This window comes from Ovis aries, chromosome 1, assembly GCF_016772045.2.
Source record: "Ovis aries strain OAR_USU_Benz2616 breed Rambouillet chromosome 1, ARS-UI_Ramb_v3.0, whole genome shotgun sequence".
NCBI classification, from domain to species: domain Eukaryota; kingdom Metazoa; phylum Chordata; class Mammalia; order Artiodactyla; family Bovidae; genus Ovis; species Ovis aries.
The window spans coordinates 269,242,858-269,266,679 of NC_056054.1; the positions used below are offsets into that span (position 1 = coordinate 269,242,858).

Below are 23,822 nucleotides of genomic sequence, written 5' to 3' on the forward strand. Positions count from 1 at the left end.
ACTTAACAATAGTCCCCTTTTTTTATATTAGATTTTTGCTTATTTCTGCACAAGTAAAATTTATCGATGCTTTAAAATTATAATAACAATATATGTTTTTGACAGCAGAGTCAGAAAATATAGGTCCTTTTTTGTCTATATAGACATTTTTTAAATTTTATTTATTTATTTTAATTGGTTTTTGCCATATATCAACATGAATCAGCCACGGGTGCACATGTATTCCCCCCCCCCCCCCCCGCCCCCCCCCCCCCCCCCCTGCCCCGTCCCTGCCTACCGCCTCTCTCTGGGTTGTCCCAGAGCACTGACTTTGAGTGCCCTGCTTCATGCATTGAACTTGCACTGGTCATCTATTAAAATGAGATTATACCATACATGCCCTTTTTAAACTTGTTTCCACGTAACTTATCAACATCTGTGTGGGTCAGTTGATTGTTTTCTGCAAACTCTTTTTACTGGCTCCAGTATATTGAGCTTGTTTTTAATACAGTAATCAAATACTAACTAAAGCACCTTTTAGTCTGTCGTATTTTATTGTCAAAGCACTGCGGTAGCTTTCTTTTTAAAAACACATTAGGTAATGTTGAACAGATCCATTGGTAATTATTCGGAAACGACAGTCAGTTGTTGTGTGTCTTTGCAGGCTTACTGCAGTATATTATATCTAAAGCCACGAATGCAGATCATCTTGCGTGGACAGAAAGTAAAGACCCAGCTAGTTTCGAAGAGCCTTGCCTACATTGAACGTGATATATATCGACCCAAGTTTTTAGTATCCTTTACTTTCTTAAGATGCTGTGTATATATATAGAGAGAGATATCAAGTGTATTTCCCTTGCCCATTTCTCTTTTTATCCTGACAACAGATTCTAATCCTGTCCAACTTTGCCCTTTTTTATGTACCGTTGAACTCAATGAAATAGGATGAATTAAGGGAAGTGAGATAGTGTGTTCAGAATTTTCCTTAACATTTAAGACTAATAAAACTGTGAGAATTACTTTTGGATTCAATTGCAGAAATAAAGATCATTATGGAATAATGATGTATCACAGAAACAGACTCATCAAAGCTTATGAAAAAGTTGGATGTCAGTTAAAGGTAAGCTTATATCTGAAAATGTCTGAATCTTTTGTAAAAGTTAGGATAACATGTTACAGGTCAAACGTGAAATAATGTGCTTTTTACCTAATGACTTTTATTTATTTGTCTTAAAATATGTATTTATTTGGCTGCACCGTTTCTTAGTTTTGGGGTGTGGGATTTCTTCATTGTGGCATATAGGATCTTTAGTTGCGGCACGTGGGATCCAGGTCCCTGAACAGTGATCAGACCCAGGCCCCATGCATTGAGAGTGCAGAGTCTTAGCTGCTGGACCACCATGGAAGCCCCCTGCCTTTGCCTCAACTTCTAATATCAGTGTTTTTAACAGCATTATGGGGCTTGACCGTAGAGCACTCATGTATTATTTTCTCATTTGGTCTTGAATAATCTTACAAGGAGGACAGAGCATTTTCTGTGTTTTACAGATGAGGAACTGGGGCCCATACATAGCTTGCCTTAGACCTAAAGATGAGTGTGGCTCTCAGGTACAGATGCGGATCCTGCCGCTATACTTGGATAAGGATCCTGGATTATTTTATGTGAGAATAAAATTGATTGGTTTTAATTCACTGTTGCTGCAGTAGCCTAAAAAGTAGTATCTGATAGGTGATTTACTTTTCTGGATTAGTTCCTAAATATGTTAGAATTTTCCTTCTAAACCACTTTCATTTTTGTAGAGTTCGGTTTAGGATGATGAACATTGCCTACTGTGTTAGTCTGTTTATCTTTTACTTGTTTCCACAGAAATGTTTTTTTGATGTGTGTGTTAAGAATTTAGTGTTAAATTCTAAAATTAAGCTTTGTTAAAAAGATTTTAAGTCTAGGCATATTTTGTTTTCGAGTTCCATGATTTTCATTTTCTGTTCATTTTATTTTACTCTGAATTCTTTGCAACAGTGTAGATGGACCTGAAGAGTATTATGCTTAGTGAAATATATTAGAAAAAGACAAAAGACTGTATATTATCACTTATGTGTGGAATCAAAAAAATAAACAACTCAATAAATGTAATAAAACAGAAATAGACTCAAATATTGAGAAGACACTAGTGATTACCAGTGGGGACAGGGTGGCAGGGAGAGATGGGGCAGGGGATTAGGAGGTACAGACTACTATGTATAAAATAAGCTATAAGGCTGTATTGTACAGCAGAGGAAATGTAGCCAGTATTTAATAATAACTTTAAATGGAGTATAATTAAAAATACTGGATGTGTCATACACCTGCAACTAGCATAGTATTATAAATCAGCTATACTTCAGTTTTTCAAATTGGGATTCAAAAGAACCAGTAGTGTCTGCTACAAAATACACATTTTTTTTCTTTTAATCAATTTGATGTAAGTAAGATGTGTAGCTCATTTTTCCAACCCAGCTAAATTTGTGTTATTTTTGGTTAAGTTTGAACTCATAAAAAAAATAAGCTTTTACAGCCAACTTTTAATGTTTTTCTGTACCGGAAGATGAACTGGTTCTAGTATTTGGATTCAGTAAACAATTTATTAAGTATTTGGTATGATTTGCCATGCTCGATGTCAGCAGAAAAAGAGGAAAAGATACACATGCCCCCAGAGCTCTTTTTGCTGAGGGGAATATGGTATCTCCTTGGAGCATCAGGCTTCCCTGATAGCTCAGTTGGTAAAGAATCCGCCTGCAGTGCAGGAGACCCCAGTTCGATTCCTGGATGAGGAACATCCGTTGGAGAAGGGATAGGCTATCCACTCCAGTATTCTGGCTTGGAGAATTCCATAGACTGTATAGTCCAATAGGGTCGCAAAGAGTTGGACATGACTGAACAACTTTCACTTTGACTTGAAGCATCAGAATGGGCTTCTTGGAGAAAGTGGTGATTGAGAGGAGACTGAGTTAATTTACTGTTTTGGAAAGTCTAACAAGAGTTTTCTAGGCCCAGAAAAGAAGGTCTGCAAAGGAAAAGAAAGAGGCTTCTGAGAGAATGGCAATCTTGAAGGGATTATTTGGACCAGATGGGCTTCCCTGGTGGTTCAGCAGTTAAAGAATCTGCCCAACAATGTTGAAGAATCTCCTGCAATGTGGGAGGCCTGGGTTCAATCCCTGGGTTAGAAAGATCCCCTGGAGAAGGGAACGGCTACCCACTCCAGTATTCTGGCCTGGAGCATTCCATAGACTGTATAATCCATGGGGTTGCAAAGAGTGAGAGACAAGTGAATGACTTTCACTTCACTTTGGACCAGATGGTAATTGGGAATGCAATAATGGGGGAAGAGGAAGGTAAGGCCAGAAAGAACATGAAAAGAACTACAAGTGAAGGGTGCTGTGATTCACAACTTGCATGAAATGAGAAAGCACTGATGGCTTTTAGTAGAGTCACGTTGAGATTAGGTTTTTATGGTTTTATCTATAGCTGTATCTATGAAAATTTTCTTTTTATATGTCAGTATTTCACTTTTTATCATTGTACTTAGACTCAGCTACAATCATGAACAAAATATATGTGTTGATCATATGTAGATAATCAGAATATGATTCAGATATATTGAGTTCGATATTTTAGCTAGCAGGTTTAAAAATAAATTAGGTCAGTTGAATTTAAAGTTTTTATTTCATCACAATTAGCAACTGAATATATAACTTTGGATAAATGACTTTAATTTCTGTCTAGCAAACTTATGGAATATTAATGTGCCAGAGCCTTTGCTAGGCCCTGATATAGGAAGGAGTTGTAGTTTCTACCTGCTAAGATATTGCATCTCAGTAGAGAGGATTTTTTTCCCTTGTATAAAACAGGGAGTGATTATACTTGTCTTAAGTGAATGCTTGAAAGTGGAAGTGGTTTTGGAGGAACGCTATTATATTTTTATGAATTATCTCCCCCAGAAGTAAGTTAGATTCCAGATACTGTTACTCAATCTAAATGTCATAAGAATCATGAGATAAAATATAGGAAAATGTTTCATAAAGTTCTTAAATTTTGGTGAAGGAATAATTGTTTTGAGCATCATGAAGGGCTTCCCTTGTGGCTCAGCTGGTAAAGAGTCCGCCTGCAGTGCAGGAGTATCATATCTAATGTTTAAAATGCCAATTTCATTTTGTTTTTCAGGCAAACAACATGGGTGTTGGAGTAGTGGGGATTATAGACTGCTATTTCCTAAAACCAACTCATAATAAACAAGATTTCGATTACACTAACGAATATAGGTATGTTACCTATTAAAATGACTGATGACTGACTTTTTACAATTTATTTTGGAAATACTTCCTCAAGTTTTTCTAAGCTGAATTTGTTTCTCTTTTGTGGGAGGCTTACCTAGAAAACACATGTAATCATTTTTTTCCACCCTAGGAATTATATTCTACTCCATCACAAATAGAAATATATTCTCCTCTGTCTTTACTAAGGAAATATTTCTGAGATTTGTATTAGAGGAATTTCATGCTTGGTAACATTTTTTTGTGAAATATAAAATCTAGAAATTTCCATCTTGGATGGGAACTTAAAGAAACTTTAATCCTCTGTACTTTAGATAGAAATACTCCTATCTTCTAAGAATGATTAGAAGCCATAAAATAAATATGATCATCAATTTTACTTGTAAATTTAGGAAGTACCAACAGCTGTCCTAGTGAGCATATATTACAGAATAGAATGCAAACTTCTTATGAATAAAGAACAAATAAAGTGGAAGGAAAGGAATAATAGCAGAATCAGCAAATTAGAAAACACATGATAGAGAAAATCATAACTATATCATTCAGAGTGCAGTCCTGAGACTACAGCTACCTCTGTTATTTAAACAAAATATAAGGAGCTGTTAACCACAGTAGTAGAAGGTGATTGCTCAAAGGGTTAAAAAGGACAGTGGCTTATCCAGAACTGTCAGGAGCAAAAACAACAACTGTTACCTCTGGGTTGAAAAAGAGTAGACAGTAAAGGAACTCGGGGAGGGTTCCCAGTCCCAGAAGTCAGAGGTTCAGATCCCGGTAGGGGTTGTGACCGACTTAAGAACACACTACCTGCCATGGCGGGAGCTTGCCAAGAGGCCCGGTCAGTCTCCATCTGTAGACATGGCCTGCTGTCAGCAGCGGATGTAGGGCGGAGCTGTCCTTAGAGGAAACCTGTCTCTGCCCAGGGCCGTGCGTAGGCTGGAACAGTCTCTGCTGCTGGAGGGAAGAGTGTGGCGAGAGAGCACAGCTGGAGCTCCTCTGGAAGGGCTGCCGGGTTGAGATTCAGAAAGTAGTTGGTGGGTTGGTTGGCAGCATACTTTCTCAGCAGAGAACCTGAAGTACTAGTAATTCTGTCTTATTCCTGGTGACCCTGGCTCTGTTCTATGACCTTTTAAAGATACTTAGAGAAGATTGCCATGACTCTGAGCGTTCTTACTTAACGTTTTGGAGAACCCTCCACCCTGCCCTCCCCACCCCCTGCTGCTACTGCTAAGTCACTTCAGTCGTGTCCAACTCTGTGCGACCCCAGAAATGGCAGCCCACCAGGCTCCCCCGTCCCTGGGATTCTCCAGGCAAGAACACTGAAGTGGGTTGCCATTTCCTTCTCCAATGCATGAAAATGAAAAGTGAAAGTGAAGTCACCCAGTCGTGTCCGACTCTTAGCGATCCCATGGACTGCAGCCTACCAGGCTCCTCTGTCCATGGGATTTTCCAGGCAAGAGTACTGGAGTCGGTTGCCATTGCCTTCTCCGCCCCACCCCCTAGTGTTCACATAATAAATACTAGGTTGCTTCTGCTTTCTTTGTGTTTGACAGAGATTTAATATTTATCTTTTTTTTTTTCTTGAACTGATTTTATAATTTACTTCTTTTTGAGGCTAACAATATCAGCACTAGGAGATAAGCTGAATGATTACTGGAATGAAATGAAAGTGAAAAAACATGCAGAATATCCTCTGCACTTGCCAGTTGAAGATATTCAGTAAGTACATTTAAAAAATAATTGACTTTAATATCAGGATGTAGTATTGGAAGGCTGGCTCCTACCAGGCTCCTCTGTCCATGGGATTTTCCAGGCAAGAGTACTGGAGTGGGTTGCCATTGCCTTCTCCGAGAGAGATGCTATAGTAGAGGGTAAAATGTAATACAGCTATAAAAATTGCTTAAATTGCAATAACATAACTTGCCTATTTTCTGTACTTGAGTTGTTATTGTGCTAAGAAGTATATTGGATTTGACACTACAGATGCTAACTTAATATAAATTTCAGAGCACGTTGTTTGTAGTATTGTCTTAGGTTTTTGAGTTCTTACTACAGAAAAAATTAATAATGTGCTATAAACAAGAGATTTAAATCACTTTGTTTAAATTAGTCTGTCACTTCAATAGTAGCCAGAATTGTTTTTAAAAACTAATTGTCCACCAAAGTAGTTATGGAATTTTCAGGGACAAAATTAATAGGAGAATTTTGTGGGAGAAAGTCCAATGAAGTCCTTAGGTCGGTATTTCCATGTTAATATTGAGTTATTTTGTTACAGGAAACGTCCTGATCAGACATGGGTTCAATGTGATTCCTGTCTAAAGTGGCGAAAATTACCAGATGGGATAGATCAACTTCCAGAAAAATGGTATTGCTCCAATAACCCTGACCCACAGTTCAGGTACCATATAGTTGGTAGCACCCTTTTTTGGAAAGGCAGAAAGTACTGTTCAAGATGTATGAATAGGCGCTGGTGACGTGTTATTCCCGTGTGGTTTTTCTGACTAGAAATTGTGACGTTCCAGAAGAACCTGAAGATGAAGATGTGGTGCATCCCACTTATGAGAAAACCTATAAGAAGAAGTGAGTGTTGTGTTAACGTGTGTGGGAGGATAAAACCCAGACCGTCCGCAGTGCTTTGCCTGCAGCATCAGTCAGTGCGTCTCTGAGAGACAGCAGTATAGCCACAAGAGATGAGTCCAAGATGTGGAGTGTCTGCTGTATACCATCAAGTGCTTTTTAAGTTTATGCTGTGCATACCTGCTGGTTATGGCTGTCCTGTCTACAAGATACTTTGCATATGCGGTATAGTTTTGTCTTTTGGGGCTAAAACACCAATGAATCAGAAGTGAGTACTGCCCTTTTAACAGAGAAAGTGAAACGTGTGTGCGTTACCAGTGTGAAGTTGACAACTCCTGTAAAAGGCCTGACTCTGTCCTGTGAGGAAGCCCATAAGGATAAATTCCTTTGGTTGGGGACATGGATCAGGAAAATTCCTGATGGGTGGAGTTTGTTGGGTGGAGAGCAGTGGAATTTGTTGGGTGGAGAACAATGGTTTGTTCAGCTTAACCAGAGTAAATAATGTGAATGGGCCTAATGGAGAATAGAGGTAGAGAGAGAAGCTGGGAACAGCAGTGAGCCACGGGGAACATTAGGCTTACGTACTGCTCATGGAAGGTCAAGTTCATGAAGATTTATAGTGCATTATTCTTGAAGATAAAGTTTGAAGCAAGATTGGCAGACATGAGGGTGTTACTGAGATAAGAGGTAGAAAGCACCTCCCTGCCTAGGGCTTAACACTGATTATAATGACACTGAAGCAGAGGTCAGTGTACCTACCTGTCTAAATGACTTAGCAGTGAAGTGGCAAGTATGTCATTGGAAAACAATTGAAAAATGAAATAAATTTAAAATTGTTCATTTTTCTTTTTATTTTTTCTCTCTCTCTCTCTCTCTCTTTTTTTTTTTAAAGAGACAGGGAAAAGTTCAGGATCAGACAACCGGAAACAGTCCCTCAGGTAATGAGGCCTTCCGAATTACAGCTGTGTCCTGGATTGGGTGGTGATTAACTTAGTACTCAACTTTAAACTCAGGAGTTGCGTAGCAGGTTGAAGCAGTCTTGTTCGTTGAGTTCACATTCTCTTTTCTTCATGTACCCGCTTCTTACCCTCCTTCCCAGCCCTGACTTCCTAACCCAACAACTTCACTCAGACGGTTCAATTTTATTCATAAGTTGGGCATCTGGGGAAAGGCAGATATTCTTTTAAGAATTTTCTTGTTAGATAGACAGTCAAGGAAAAATTAACAGAAACACCTAGGGCACTGCATTCTAGTACTGACTTAGACCAAAGCTACATCATTGACCCTCCCTCCTGTTCTCTCTCTCTCTTTTTTTAATTGAAAGTTTAGTTTATTTTGTAATATTAGTTTTGGGTGTGCAGCATGTGATTCAGAATTTTTACAGATAATACTCCAATAAAAACAATGGCTATAAGTTCCTGTGCTGTATAATAATATATCCTTATTGCTTGTCTCTTTTATACATAGTAGTTTGCCTCTCTGAATCCCATAGCCCTATCTTGCTTAATGCTTAATGGTGTTGAGCTTTTTTTTTGGTGTGTAAGTAGGTAGTTGTACTTCTTGTATCGGAAGTTGTGGGCTGTTGGTATATGTATGTTTATCAATACATTGGAATGTTTTCTTATATAAAGGCTGAGGGTTTGAGAGTGAGAACAGAAATGGGAGGAAAAGAATAGTGGGTTTAGGTTTTTTAAAGGCAGTGTCTCTGTGACTTTATCTTCTGTTTCTTTCTCTTGGAAAAATGTTTTTATTACGTACCTGTGTAGGCTCTCTATATAGTCCAAGGTCAACAAATCTTTCTGTAAAAGGTCAGGTGGTATTTTAGGCTCTGTGGACCACACATACAGTCTCCGTGGTGTATTCATTCTCTGTTTTGTTCATGTGTTTAAAAATGTGAAACCAGTCTTAACTCACTTGCAGGCTGGACTCGGCTCTTTGTCACTCCGTGGTTCAGTGTACACAGCACAAGCTCACGTGGTTAGGATAGTTCTCAGTGCCTCGGGTAGGGGGATAGGGAAAGAGTACTTTGTGTTTGGACAGGACACATTTTAAAAATCTCTTTTTAAGATCAAATTTTTTTTCCTTCAACAGATTCATGCCGAACTTCTGTTTCCAAAAACCCCTGTGTCAAGTCAAACCTTTACTCCCGTTAAGGAAAGTATTCCACGAGGACATCTTTCAGAAGTAGCAAATACTTACTCAACAAGGCTTATAAACCATCATCGAGGTTCACCCCAATCTGAACCTGAGAATAACAGGTCAGTGGCTAAAATGTGTTTTTCCATTTGGGAAACAAGTATGAGACAGCCTTTACTTGACACTTTTATGGCAATAATGCACTCCTAAGAAAGTGTAGTTTATACACATATTTTTAAAAGTCTTGAGTTGGTTTTTGTTCAGTTGCTAAGTCATGTCCAACTCTTTTGCGACCCCATGGACTGTAGCCCGCCAGGCTCCTTCTGTCCATGGGATTTCTCAGGCAAGGATACTGGAGTGGCTTGCCATTTCCTACACCAGGGGATCTTCCTGATCCAGGAATCAAACCCATGTCTCCTGAATGGGCAGGCGGATTCTTTACCGCTGTGCCGCAAGGGAAGCCATAAGGATGAGGTATTTTGCTTTTATTGTCTAAACTTACCTCTACCCTACTTCTGTTACTGTTCAAATCAATTAAAAGAATGTTTTTTTTTTCATTGTGAAAATTGATCATACTGTCACCTCTTTGCAGTTCTGTATAGTGAGAAAATTCCTGCTTTTAAGATAAACAGCATCTGAGTAAAGAAGAACGCGAAGCAGTGGCAGTCCACAGCACAGCAGTGTCATGTTGCTGTGGCCCATGAGTTCTCAGCGTAGCCCACGACATGTTGTGTGTTTGGATGAGTGGATGGAAAAAGGAGAGAAAGATGTATGATGACGCGAAGTGAGCAGTTAGCACTCTTGACTGGAACGGTCAGGGAATGCTTTATGATGAGACGGTGCTAGGTTGGTTCCTGAAATTCTAAAAGCAATACTCTGCACAGGTTATCCTTACAAAGCGAATAGAAGGAACACAGGTGAAGAATGAAGACTGATGTCGGTTAACTAATACATTAGACTCCGTCTGGATTTGAAGAGAAACACTGAGACTAGATTCTCTGAAATAGTGAGACCAGACGTTCTGAGAGGTTTTTCTTTAATTTGTTGATTTCTTTTTGTCTGTGCTGGATCTTGGCCACCGCGAGGGCTTTTTTTCTAGTTGCGGTGCACGAGCCTCTTGTCATGCAGTGGCCCCTTTACTGGTGGAGCAGGCTCCTGGGCTGCGGGCTTCAGTAGTCGTAGCATGTGGACCCAGCAGTTGTGCGTGGGACCCCACTGCCCCCAAGGCATGTGGGATCCTCCCCAGGCAGGAATCGAACCCACGTCTCCTGTACTGGCAGGTAGATTCTTTACTACTGAGCCGCCAGGGAAGCCCTTCAAAAGAATTTTTGAAAATTGAGAAAAGATTTACAATAACTGCCTTTATGCATATATACGTCATGGGGGTCATGTTTTGAAATAGTTTGCTCTTTATATATAGCCTACATTTTGAGGTCTTGTTTTGTGCCTGGATTGCTGCTTAACTGAGAACATGTGTGAATTTTTTTAAACTAGTCTCCATGATATTCTTGGGTTTTCTTCATAAAGCTGGTTCCAGACAAAGTAAGAAAAAAGTAAAATTTTTGTAATGTTTATAGACAAGGTAATGGAATTTATCTTTGAAAGTGACTGCCATCACTAGAGGAGGGTATGACAACCCACTCCAGTATTCTTGCCTGGAGAATCCCGTGGACAGAGGAGCCTGGCAGGCTACAGTCCATGGGGTCGCAAAGAGTCAGACAGGACTGAAGCAACTTGAATGCACACACATAGCCACCAAAATGGTAGAAGAGAACAGAGCGAGATTTTTAATTTGTAAACCTCTGTTCCTAAATTCATAGAGCCAAAGTCTGGGGAGATAGTCCCTAAACTAAGTCTTGACAAACAAATAGGAATTAGCCTGGTAAGAAAAAGAACAGGGTAACTTCTAATTAAATGCTTAACTGCTTGGATTACTAGACTGTCTCAGAACTTGGAAGCATTGGACATTTCTGAAGGTGGGAAACTGGGGGTAAGACCAGGAGGCTAGTATGAGTTCAGGGGAGGGTAGTCCCCTGGGTCTTTTCACAGCCTGCAAAGGCCAGAAGTGCCGCTGCTCTTCCTCTGTCAGAAGGTAGGAGCTTACTCTGTGGAGCAGCTTTCACTGCCACTGTTTTGGAAGCAGAAGGAGTAGGGGAACGTTTGAATACTGAATGGTAAGGAGCCTGTCTCCCCTCCTCCCTTCCCTGGCTCCCAAGAGGAAAGCCCTGGGTGGTGATGATGGCATCCTTGGGCTCCCACAGCCAGCCCTCACTGCTTCCGGTCCGAAATAGAAATACAGCCAAGGGTCCCCAGAGGCACACAGCTCAAACAAAGGGAGCAGAAGAGACCATGCGGAGCTAACTGAGAGCTGGGCAGATGTTTAACAGATAACTATCCCAGAATGAAGAGATAAATGGAAGACAGGAAAAAGAAGACAGTGTACTGGAGGGACCAACCTCTGAGTGAGGGTGTTCCAGGATGGGACATCAGAGAAGGGAGGAAATAATGGGAGAAAGGCGTAATTTCCACAGCATAATGTCTGGGAGAAGATAAGAAATATCATCATGACGTTTTGAAGCACTTGGGGAAAAGAATTTTTTGTTTAAGAGAGAATGCAGGCTATATTCAAAAGATCAGCAATCAGAGCGGCAGGAACAGTGACTGGTAGATAATGATGGGATAATGCTTTTAGAGTTTTGAGAAAGTAATTCCCAACCTGGAAGTCTGTATAAAAACCAAACCATCAGTGAACTTGAGAGGTGAAAAGAATATTTTCACTGTGTAGTATTTCACATTTTTTATGTCGTGTGCCCTTTCTCAAGTTCTTATTGAAGATTATGCCCTCTTCATATGAGAGAGTAAGCCTAAGGAAAGGGGTGATCTTTCTCGAGAAATGAGGTCTTAACACATAAGACCCAAATGGCACATCAGTACAAATATCCCTCTTAGGTGGGACAAAAAGTGATCAATTGGTGATAAATTCACAGAAAACTAATCAGATGAAGAAACCAAGGCAGTTTTTAGTGCAGGGGAAATTGTTTTCCATGAAAGGGTAGAGTGTGCTGGTTCACCTTGTGACCCACCTTTGATCCCTGAATGTTGATGGAAGTACGATGGACAGACGGGAATGGCAGTGCCGTTCAGCGACCCCTGGGTTACAGAGAGCACCCCTGGGGCTAGTGGTGGTATTCTGTTTCAAGATGTTAAATTGAAATGCCAGAAGACATCAAATGAGATAAATTGGCAATATAACAATGTGGTACTTTGAAGAGGTCTTAATAGTCTTGTTTCCTCATCTGTAAAAGGAGAAAATAATCTCTGCTTTATTAAATCATTGAGCAGTATTCTGTAAATATATTGTTTAAAAAAATGAATGTGGGCATTTCTTAGAATTTCAAGATAGATTACTTCAAGGTCATCTTATTTTTTCCATATCTACATTTTATAATCCTATATTTCATATATGAAATTTTTTCCAGCCTGAAACGGAGACTCCCTACTCGCTCCTCAATTTTGAATGCAAAGAATCGGAGATTGAGTAATCAAGTATTTGAAAATTCTCATCAAGATGATGATGATGATGAAGATGTCATCATCTTAGAAGAGAATAGTACTCCCAAGCCTGCAGGAGATGACGATACTGAAGGGAAACTGCAGCAGAGTCCCATGGAGCAAAGCAGTGTTGCAGTGGAGCCTGTGGGTGATAAGGAACCTTGTGGCCAGCCTGGTTCCACAGGTACCTCAGCATCCCGGTGCGATCAGGGAACCACTACAGCCACCCAGACTGAAGTGCCAGGTTTAGTCGTTAAAAAGGAAGAGGCCACTGAAGATGAGATAGATGTAAGGAAGGACGCAGCCGCACTGCCAGCCTGTGTGGGAACTGAAGGAAAGGCACATGAAACCCAGGGAACCTCGGATAAATCTGCTAGTGACGCTAGTTGCCAGTTAAATGAACTAAGAAATGAGCTGCGTCTCGTCACCCAAGAAAGAGAGAATTATAAAAGACAGTGCCACATGTTTACTGACCAAATCAACGTGTTACAGCAGAGAATACTGGAAATGAATAACAAATACGTGAAGAAGGAAACTTGCCATCAGTCTACTGAAACGGATGCTGTATTTTTACTGGAAAGTATTAATGGTAAACCTGACAGTCCAGACCATGTGGTATCTCAGTATCGTCAAGCCTTGGAAGAAATTGAAAGGCTGAAAAAGCAGTGTAGCGCTTTGCAACATGTAAAGGCTGAATGCAGTCAGTGTTCCAGTAGTGAGAGTAAAAGTGAGATGGATGAAATGGTTGTGCAGCTTGATGATGTATTTAGACAGCTGGACAAATGCAGTGTTGAAAGGGACCAGTATAAAAGTGAGGTGAGTTATATCCCTCAGCATAATGAGAGGTGTCGGTGTCCAGGGGCATCCCAGCCTTAACTCCTCAGTTGCTAGATTGGAATAAATCACTTCAGAATATTTCCATTTCTCGACTACCTGCTAGTCCACTGGTTCTCGACTGGGAGTGGTCCTGATGTGGGCATCTGGAAATGCGAAGGGTCATTGTGGTTCTTTCAGCATCTTGAAGGGATGGGCAGTGATGGAATTGAAAGGGTGGGGACCAGGTCTGGTAAATGTCCTGTATACACAGGACCCTACTGTACCATGAGGAATCATCCTGCTCATTGGCTCTGAGACAGTCAGTTACTAATATGCTGGGAGTTCTATGCCTGTTATTTATAAGCCTGAAAATGACCATATGAGGTAGATGACAATGTTTGCTGTTGTCCAGCCACTAAGTCGTGTCCGACTCTTTGTGACCCCATGGACTGCAGCACGCCAGGCTTCCCTGTCCATTACCAATCCCAGAGCTTGCTCAAACTCGTTCCATCAAGTTGGTGATGTTATCCAACCATCTCATCCTCTGTTATCCCCTTCTGTCCTCAATCTTTCTCAGCATCAGGGTGTTTTCAAACGAGTTGGTTCTTCACATCTGGTGGCCAAAGGATTGGAGTTTCAGCTTCAGTATCAGTCCTTCCAATGAATATTCAGGACTGATTTCCTTTAGGATGGACTGGTTGGATCTCCTTGCAGTCCAAGGGACTCTTCTAGAGATTTCTCCAACACCACAATTCAGAAGCATCAGTTCTTTAGCACTCAACCTTCATTATGGGCCAACTCTCACATCCATACATGACTACTAGAAAAACCATAGCTCTGACTCTATGGACCTTTGTTGGCAAAGTGATGTCTCTGCTTTTTAATAGGCTGTCTAGGTCTGTCATAACTTTCTTCCAAGAAGAAAGTGTGTTTTAATTTCATGGCTGCAGTCACCATCCCTGGTGATTTTGGAGCCCAGGAAAATAAAATCTGTCACTGTTTCCACTTTTCCCCCATCTATTTGCCATGAAGTAATGGGACCAGATGCCATAATCTTATGTTTTTTGAATGATGAGTTTTAAACCAGCTTTTTCACTCCTTTTTCACCATCATCAAGAGGCTGTTTAGCTTTCTGCCATTAGGGTGGTTTTATCTGCATATCTGAGGTTAGTGATATTTCTCCCTGCAATCTTGATTCCAGCTTGAGCTTCATCTAGCCTGGCATTTTGCATGATGTACTCTGCATGTAAGTTAAATAACCAGGGTGACAATATACACCCTTGACGTACTCCTTTTCCAGTTTTGAACCAGTCCATTGTTGCATGTCTATTTTTAATTCTTTGCTTCTTGACCTGCATACAGGTTTCTCAGGAGGTAGGTAAGGTAATCTGTCTGGTATTCCCACCTCTTTAAGAATTTTCCAGTTTGTTGTGATCTACACAGTCAAAGGCTTTAGCATAGTCAGTGAAGCAGAAGTAAATGTTTTTCTGGAATTCTCTTGCTTTTTCTCTGGTCCAGTGGATGTTGGCAATTTGATCTCTGGTTCCTCTCCCTTTTCTAAATCCAGCTTGTACATCTGAAAGTTCTTGGCTTGCAAACTTTTGAAGCCTAGCTTGAAGGATTTTGAGCATTACTTTGCTATCATGTGAAATGAGTGCAATTGTGCAGTAGTTTGAACATTCTTTGGCATTGCCCTTCTTTGGGATTGGAATGAAAATTAACCTTTTCCAGTCCTTTGGCCACTGCTGAGTTTTCCAAATTTGCTGGCATATTGCGTACAGCACTTTTAACAGCATCATCTTTTAGGATTTGAAATGCCTCAGCTGAAATTCTGTCACGACCACTAGCTTTGTTTGTAGTGATACTTCCTAAGGCCCACTTGACTTCACATTCCAAGATGTCTGGTTCCAGGTGAGTGATCACACATCGTGATTATCTGGTTCATAAGGATCTTTTTTGTATAGTTCTGTGTTTTCTTGCCAACTCTTCATGATATCTTTTGCTTCTCTTAGGTCCATACCGTTTCTGTCTTTTATTGTGCCCATCTTTGCTTGAAATATTCCCTTGATAGCTCTTATTTTCTTGAAAAGATCGCTAGTCTTTCCCATTCTATTGTTTTCCTCTATTTCTTTGCATTGTTCACTGAGGAAGGCTTTCTTATCTCTCCTTGCTGTTTGGAACTCTGCATTCAGATGGGTATATCTTTCCTTTTCTCCTTTGCCTTTAGCTTCTCTTTTCACAACTATTTGTAAGGCCTCTTCAGACAGCCATTTTGCTTTCTTGCATTTCTTTTTCTTGGGGATGGTTTTCATCACCACCTCCTGTAGAATGTCACAAACCTCCCTCCATAGTTCTTCAGGCACTCTGTCTATCAGATCTAATCCCTTGAATCTATTTGTCACTTCCATTGTATATTCATAAGGGATTTGATTTAGGTCATACCTGAATGGTCTAGTGGTTTCCCCTACTTTCTTCAATTCAGGTCTGAATTTTGCAATAAGGAGTTCATGATTTGAGCCACAGTTAGCTTTCGGTCTTGTTTTTGTTGGAATGTGTAGAGCTTCTCCATCTTTGGCTGCAAAGAATATAATCAGTCTGATACCGGTATTGACCATCTGATGACGTCCATGTGTAGAGTCATCTCTTGTGTTGTTGGAAGTGGTATTTTCTGTGACCAGTGTGTTCTCTTGGCAAAACTCTTGGCAAAAGCAGCCTTTGCCCTGTTTCATTTTATACTCCAAGGCCAAATTTGCCTGTTACTCCAAGCTCTTGACTTCCTACTTTTGCATTCCAGTGCCCTATGATAAAAGGACATCTTTCATGGTGTTAGTTCTAAAAGGTCTTGTAGGTCTTCATTTAAGAGAAACTAAACAAGTGAAGCTTTATTTATACTATGCTGTTTTTTGTCTACGTTTTCTTGGTTTTCTTTTTCGAGTGTAAAGTAAAGTGTTAGTCGTTCAGTCGTATCTGACTCTTTGCGACCCCATAGACTGTAGCTTGCCAGGCTCCTGTGTCCATAGAATTCTCCAGGCAAGAATACTGGAGTGGGTTGCCATTCCCTTCTCCAGGGGTTCTTTCCAGACCAAGTCCCTGTATTGCAGGCAGATTCTTTACTGTCTGAGCCACTAGAGTAGTGTCTTAAATTTTTGATGGAGATTTTCATCAAGCAGAGTTTTGTACATTTCTTAGCTTAAATTTGTACTTTGATAGTAGTATTTTAAAATTTTACAGTTATAAAATTAATTTTTTATCAGATTGAATTATTGGAAGTGGAAAAATCACAAATCCGTTCGCAGTGTGAAGAACTGAAAGCTGAAATCGAACAATTAAAATCTGCAAGTGGACAAGTAGGAGCTGATGTATCAACTTCAAGTAACATCGAGGAGTCTGTAAATTACACTGATGGGGAAAGGTAATGTGAGATGAGGCAGTTTGGCTGGGGCTGCAGTTCTGGTTAGCGTGATACTGCTATTATTCCTCAAAGGTTGTTCTGTCAAAAGAAGTTGCTCACTGCTGTGATCCCAGCATTATGATAGATACAGAAAGAAGTACATGTCGTCATCCTTTCCTTCAGGGAACTAACAGTTTAGTGAACCTAAGTGAAATAGGAATTTCAAAGGAATAAAGCTCTGATTGGTCAGAGTGGTTAGGAATATTTGGGGGTGAGAAAGTGAAAATTGTCCCAGATGTTAAAGAATGGACTGAATTAGGCAGTGACTTAGAGGATAAGGGTCCATTTCATGAAACTTAATTTTTAACCTTGATTTCTTTCTCTACTTGGCACCACTTATTTATGGTTTGCTATCTCATTTTACTGCATGCCTTCCGCAATTTTAACTTAGGAAATCCACAATTACTGAAAATTGCCATTACAGGTGATAATAAGGAGGAAGTTCTGTGAAAATAAGAAAACAAGGTACTAAATGGACTTGGGGTTCTGACAGTATTGGTGGTCTGTTGATAGCTTATCATTCAAAAATATTCATTAAGGAAAAAAATGGTCATTAAGGGATAAAATTGTATAACTCTTCCTACTAATATAATAGGACTTGGTACCTAAAACATACTGTTGTTGGGAAATAGTTTACCATCCTTACCTGACATTTAAGTTTTTGAAGGATTTTATTAAACCTGTTTATGGAAATAGAATGAATAGATTAGTACATATAACTATGGGGCCAAGGTTTCAGAAAATAAACTCCCAATTGGTGTCTTGGAAAATGTTAACCACAAATATCTGTAGTACTTGTAAAATACAGATCCTTGGGCCAAAGTACGGGTTATTGAGTTGGAAACTTTTAAACAGTTTTCCAGATGGTCCACTTGCACACTGAACTTTGAGTCATTGATGATCATTTATATTTGTGCTTTCCAAGACAGTATAGCCACATTTGGCCACTGGCACTTGAAACGTAGCTAGTCTGAGTTGAGATGTGCTTTAAGTATAAAATACATGCTGGATTTTGATACCCTCATATTCTAAAAAAGAAGAAAACGCCGCAATATTTTGATCATATGATGAAATGATATTTCATATATAACTTAAATTTATTGCTTCGTTTTAGTTTTTAATGTGGCTACATTCTTTAAAATTGCATATAGAGCTCACAGTGCTTTCTCTCAGTGCTGTTACATACACTGAAATAGGGTCTTGTGATGTGTCCTGTAGAGAAGGGAAGTTAGCCAGGACACTCCAAAGACTTAAAGGATAGGAGGGTCAGAGATGGCTGTAGGGTCATCCTGGCGCTTTGTCTGTTTTTTATATAGAAATTAGGCATCTGATTGAAGATGAGTGGGTAAGCTTGGACAGAAAGCAGCTGTTATGGGAATGGTGTAAAATTTTATCCAAGATCCAATGGAATCCTAAGATAAGCTCAGAAACCAAATGTACAATCACATTTTTGTGTGTTGTCAACCTAAAGATGAGCATCTTGCTCCTTCAGAGATTTCTACCCTAAAAAGATCAGTATCTAAACTAAAGACAGACTTCTTATATTTGGGAGGGGACAGAATAGAAACAACTGTAACATTCTCTTCATCCACGTGTTTTCAGTCAATCTTTAAGGAAAGACCACTTGCTGAATAGTTGTAGGTATGTATCTAAAGTCCAGAATGTTCATATGCAGATAGCTACATGTATGGACATCAGGAAGGAATCATCATGATCATTTAATCTAGAGTTTCCCAGTGTTTATAATGAATTCATAGTACAATTGATAGTGAACTTTAGTATGTGACAGGTTCAGAGAAATTCTGCATTTAAAAAAGATCTTGTTTAACATTATTTAAGCCAAAGTTTATTAAGCTTAGTTAACCACACATCCATTTATACAACTATGGATATCTCACAGAACATGGTTTAGGGAACAGTTCAGTTTACTTTCCTCTGAAGGAAGCTGAAATTCAAAGAGCTACATCTTATTCTTAGACCAGTGTTCTCACTAGTATAAAAATACTGTTTTCCAGGTAATACCAAGATTTTCAGTTGTAAATAGCATCTTGTTATTTATGTGTTTACCAGTCCACATTTTTTCTAGTCTCGAATTAAAATTATATTAGTTGGAACCAAACAGAGCTTCTAGTTTTATGAAACATTGTATTTACCAACAGATAAATATTTAGTTGTTAAATTATAAATTATTAAGTGAATTATTAAATCCAGTTCTCTTGAGGAAGTTTTGCTTTTCATTTAGTTTGTGTGCCATTCTAGAGATTCCATTTTAATATTTCTCTTAAATTTTAAGCCCTATGTGAATATTAAGCTGTATTATTATAATGTTCATCTAATAGGTATAATGTTTGTGTTTTCAGCCTCAAACTTCGATCTCTTCGAGTTAACGTAGGACAGCTCCTGGCCATGATTGTACCTGATCTCGATCTTCAGCAAGTGAATTACGATGTTGATGTAGTTGATGAGATCTTAGGACAAGTTGTGGAACAAATGAGTGAAATCAGTAGTACTTAAAGTGTCTTTGAGATAATGAAAAGTATTTGCTCAGTCTTTTGGTTGTACAGCTTTCAAAATGTAAACAATTTTGTTATAGGTATGATAGGTAACAGACTGAAGAACTGTATTCTTTGCTGTATTCTATGCATTCAAGTGTGGACACAAATACTGTGTACACATTATCACACCTTTGAAATGCCTGTGAATCATTGATATTGAGCAGCTACACAGCTAACTCATGATTCTGCTTTGAAATGTAAATACTTATAATTAAGTCTGCACATATTTTTTTATTGCCCTAAAGGACTCAAGTGTTTTTCACCAAGAGGTTTTCAGGTTGACCCCTAGCCTTTGTGCAATCTTTTCTGGTTCCCTAAAGTGTATTTTTCTCTGACTTGAGGGCTGTGCCATAATACGAATGGAAATGTTACCTTTGATTTTCTTACAGAAAAGTTTAAAACAGGGTTTTTTAAAATGGAATAACATTCCTGATAAGTTTTCAGTGAATTGAGCATTAATGATTCTTTTTTATAAATTCTTATTTCCTGAAATATTTTTTTCATTAAAAGAAAGTAAAGCAGAAACTCCATTTTGCTGGGATGTTTTGTGTGTTGAGATTGCCAATCATGATCAAATGCAAAGTGTTTTTTGCAGAAAAAAGTGGTGATTTTTAGTATAAAAGTATCAAAAATATTAAATGTCCCACTACATTTACCTTGAAGCCCATTTTTGGCTGCTTAGTTTGCATGGAGTGGGCACAATAATTGTTTAATATTTCTTTTTGTGAAATTTCCTGTACAGCCTTTTGTAGAATTACTGCAGGTTAATATGAGTTGAGGAAGACAATCTTTCTCCAGCAGTACTGCATACTTTTTATTATATTACAAACCTAAGTGTTTTATATCCTGGAGTTAAGCAACAAACAACCTAGGATTATAGTATTACATGCCCTAAAAATTATGCTTTATTGGTCCCTTGTTTTGTGCAATTATAAAGAGATGGCTTTCTATTAAGTATAACTGTGTATATAATTAAGAATTGTATTTTCCACAACTAAAATGTGCATTATTTTTTTCAAAGTTTTATCATTGCTATTTATTTTTACTTTTGTTTCTGAACATTGAATACATGTTCCTTTTATATGCTTAATTACATGTCTGTCATGTACAATGTTAAATTTTTTATTGTACATTAACTTCTAGAGAAAGCAAATAAGTGAAATTTTATTTGCTTGATAAGGTAATTAAAAGTGTATTTTTGGTATGAAGCTGGTTTTCTGTCACAATTGTATCTCCTCAGATTTTAAAAATCTTGTAATAAAAATATATATGATGGCTAACGTTTCAGATATTACTTTTAAGGAATTCTATATTCAAGTTATATTTTGAAAACTTAAGATTGTGTCTGTTAAGACCCTCAAGTTGAGCTCATTATATTCGTTAGAAGTTACATTTAGAAGACTAATACTGTTTGTTTCCATTAAGAGTCTAAGACTGGGCTCACCTTGAGAGTGTGTGTGTGCATTTTACACTGAAAAAGAAACTTTCTTTGTATAAATCATTTAAAAAAACCTTGCCTAAATGAGAGCAGCTGTGTATAGCATGTCTAAGTTTGTGAATATTTATGTAGCACTTATTTCTGGAATTTGCAATTTTCCCCTTCCTTTTGGTCAGCTATATTCTTGCAGAAATCCATATTATATGGCTGTTAACTGGCTTAATGGGAAAATTAATCATAGAATTAGTAAGAGAAACTTGCTTGCTAAGTTGATTCTTTGAAAATATTTAACCTAGTATTCACTCTTTAAGAAAATATTGCCAAGATAAGACTGAAAATGTGGCTAGCAAATTTAAGAGAACAACATGGACCCACATCGCATATATTGAGGTACCTCTGCCTCTTTTTTTTTGTTAAATTTGTTAAAAGGCTAGTGTGGGAGGAGTGTGTTGCTTAAACCAATTGTTTAAAGCTTTAAAACAAAACAGTATGAGGACGTAAACTAGAATTGTCCACAGTCCCTACAAACAAGACCTCAGCAGAGACTACAAACTCAGTGAACGCTAAATGTTCACATGGCAAGGCCAGTGGGGCATATTGAGGTTTCCTTTATTCGGTCTTAACTCCTACTGTGAGCAGGAGGCACTGGTGACTGCCCACAGTCTCAGACACTTGACTTGTACTGTTGCAAGACCCATTAGGTCATTATTTGACATAGAGGAATAATCAAAGGTTAAATACGTACTAGTGGTTCTCCACTGGCTGCATTTTAGAACCACTTGAGGAGTTCTTAGGAATCCCAGCGTGAGGATGCTCCCCATACTATAAGAGTTTTGAGGGTTGAACCAGTTGTCAGACTTTTTTTAAGGCCTCCCAGTGCACCATCAGAGCCAAGAGCCATTGATCTACACCCTCTAGTGATGAGTGTAAGTGTTGAAGTCAAATGGTTCCTGAAACCAACCCAGAATCTGCATGGCCACTTTCTCCTGGGGTACGAGGTCAGGGAAAGGGAAGCAGAGCTGGTGCCCAAGTTAGAAATATAAATAACAACAGAATGCTATACTGTGAAAAGACTTCCCCACTGCCTCCCTGAAGGTGACCAGTATTTTTTTGTATGTCCTTCCAGAAGATATTAGCTGCATACATATACACATTCATATATATGCATTCAGTTTCTATTAAATTTTGTATCTTTATATTTGATTATATATTTGTATCAAATCTACACAGGTATTATACCATGTAATTGGTAACATTTCCATATTACTCTTTGAACAGCTTTAGTAGCATTTTAAAATGACATGAATACGCTCCCAATGCTCCTCTTCTTTCTTTCTGGAAAAAACACTACTGTGAAAATAAATACCCACCACACATACTTTTTCAAGCGTATCCAGAATGTAAATTCCTTGTCATGAATACTGATTGGTCAAAGAGTATATGGTATGTTAATTTTAATAAATGTTGCCATCCAGAAATCGTTGTACTTAAACTCCTATGAAAAATAAATGTACGAGTGTGTTTCTTCCTATCTCCATCAAACTTACTAATATGTGGGAAAATGGAGGCTTGCATTTCTTTGTCCCAGGTTGAACATGTTCCCATGTTTTATTGGCCACTTTAATTCCTTTTCCTGTGTCCCCGTCATAACTCTGCCGCCTCTATTGGATTCTTCAGTTTATTGTTTTAAAGAAGCTGAGTGTCTGTTAATGTGGCCACAAATGGCTCAAAGCTTTCAGAAAACGTGCTGTTGGTTAAATCTTACTTTGCACGGTGTCACATAGATTCATTGGGATGGAGTGAGAGACTCACTGGAGTCATGTTTTTCTGGCCCTTGAACAGCGTGCGGCTTTATGGGTGCCGACCCCCATTTAGTCAAAAAATCCACATACTTTTGACCCACCCAAAGTTACTAATAACTTGACCAGAAGACTTACTGTTGAATAGTCAAGTAGCATATGTTATATGTATCATTTACTGTATTCTTAAAGTAAGCTAGAGAAAGAGTCATAAGGAAAATGTTTAAAGTACTGTACTACTAGAACTTGTCATTTGTTTACAAAAAGATGGACCATCTCAGTGTGTACTTCAGTATTGTCTCATGTGAAAGATACTGAAAATGGGAAGGTAATGTGAAGAATTCATATTTATTTACAGGTATAATGATTCATGCACTGATAATGAAGAAGCAATAATATGATTGCTTTATGGCAGCCTAGTGTAACTGATATAATTGCTTCATGATAGCCTATTCGGTACACTAATTATTATCAAATTTTTATGGTATACAGTTTTATAGTCATTATGGCATACAGTATTATAGTCATATTCTTAATATAGTATTGGAAATGTTGCAGTTTTTTTTGAAACTTACCTGTGATGATAAGCAGTTCTTTCAGTTAGAAACTTACTGTATGGTAATATAATTCTTTGAGAGCAAAGTTATAAAATAGGAAACAACACATTAATTTTATATTAAGTTTCACTCACCCTATAGTATCTCTGTATATTTTATACTTTTATGACATACCTAAATTTTCCTTATTAAATAAATCATGCACTGTTATATATGAATTCTGAAGTATAAATGATTTACACCATGTTAATTTCAGGAGTACAGCACAGTGATTCAGTTATATATGTATATTTTTATATTTTCTCTTATAAGTTACTACAAAATATTGAGTATAGTTCCCTGTGCTATACAGTAGGTATGTTTTGGTTATCTGTTTTACATATAGTAATGTGTATATATTGATGCCAGCCAACTAATTCAGCCCTCTCCTCCAACTTTTTCTAAAATTTTTAGATATTTCTGGGTCATGCAGCTCAACTGTTTTTTTTAAAATTGTAATCTCCCCCCCAAATTTCCAATATATTGAAAAAAATCCACATATAAGTGAACCCAGGCAGTTCAAGCCCGTGTTCAAAGGTCAACAATATTTGTCTTTTGGACATTGGTCACAGCTCACAAAGAATGCCATTAATATCCTTCCATTTGGCATAGAGG

General features: G+C 38.4%; 1 protein-coding gene across 1 annotated transcript in view; it reads left to right on the forward strand.

Moving 5' to 3' along the window:
• MORC3 (MORC family CW-type zinc finger 3) overlaps positions 1-22,343 on the forward strand; it is a 44,615-nt gene extending 22,272 nt beyond the window's left edge. The window contains exons 7-17 of the mRNA XM_060406538.1: positions 644-772; positions 977-1,099; positions 4,181-4,278; positions 5,902-6,006; positions 6,563-6,685; positions 6,793-6,867; positions 7,757-7,802; positions 8,956-9,122; positions 12,480-13,368; positions 16,623-16,780; positions 19,180-22,343. Coding sequence (XP_060262521.1) covers positions 644-772; positions 977-1,099; positions 4,181-4,278; positions 5,902-6,006; positions 6,563-6,685; positions 6,793-6,867; positions 7,757-7,802; positions 8,956-9,122; positions 12,480-13,368; positions 16,623-16,780; positions 19,180-19,333 — 2,067 coding nt within the window. The 3' untranslated portion in view covers positions 19,334-22,343. The remainder of the gene's footprint in view (positions 1-643; positions 773-976; positions 1,100-4,180; positions 4,279-5,901; positions 6,007-6,562; positions 6,686-6,792; positions 6,868-7,756; positions 7,803-8,955; positions 9,123-12,479; positions 13,369-16,622; positions 16,781-19,179) is intronic.
• Positions 22,344-23,822: the final 1,479 nt, after the last annotated feature.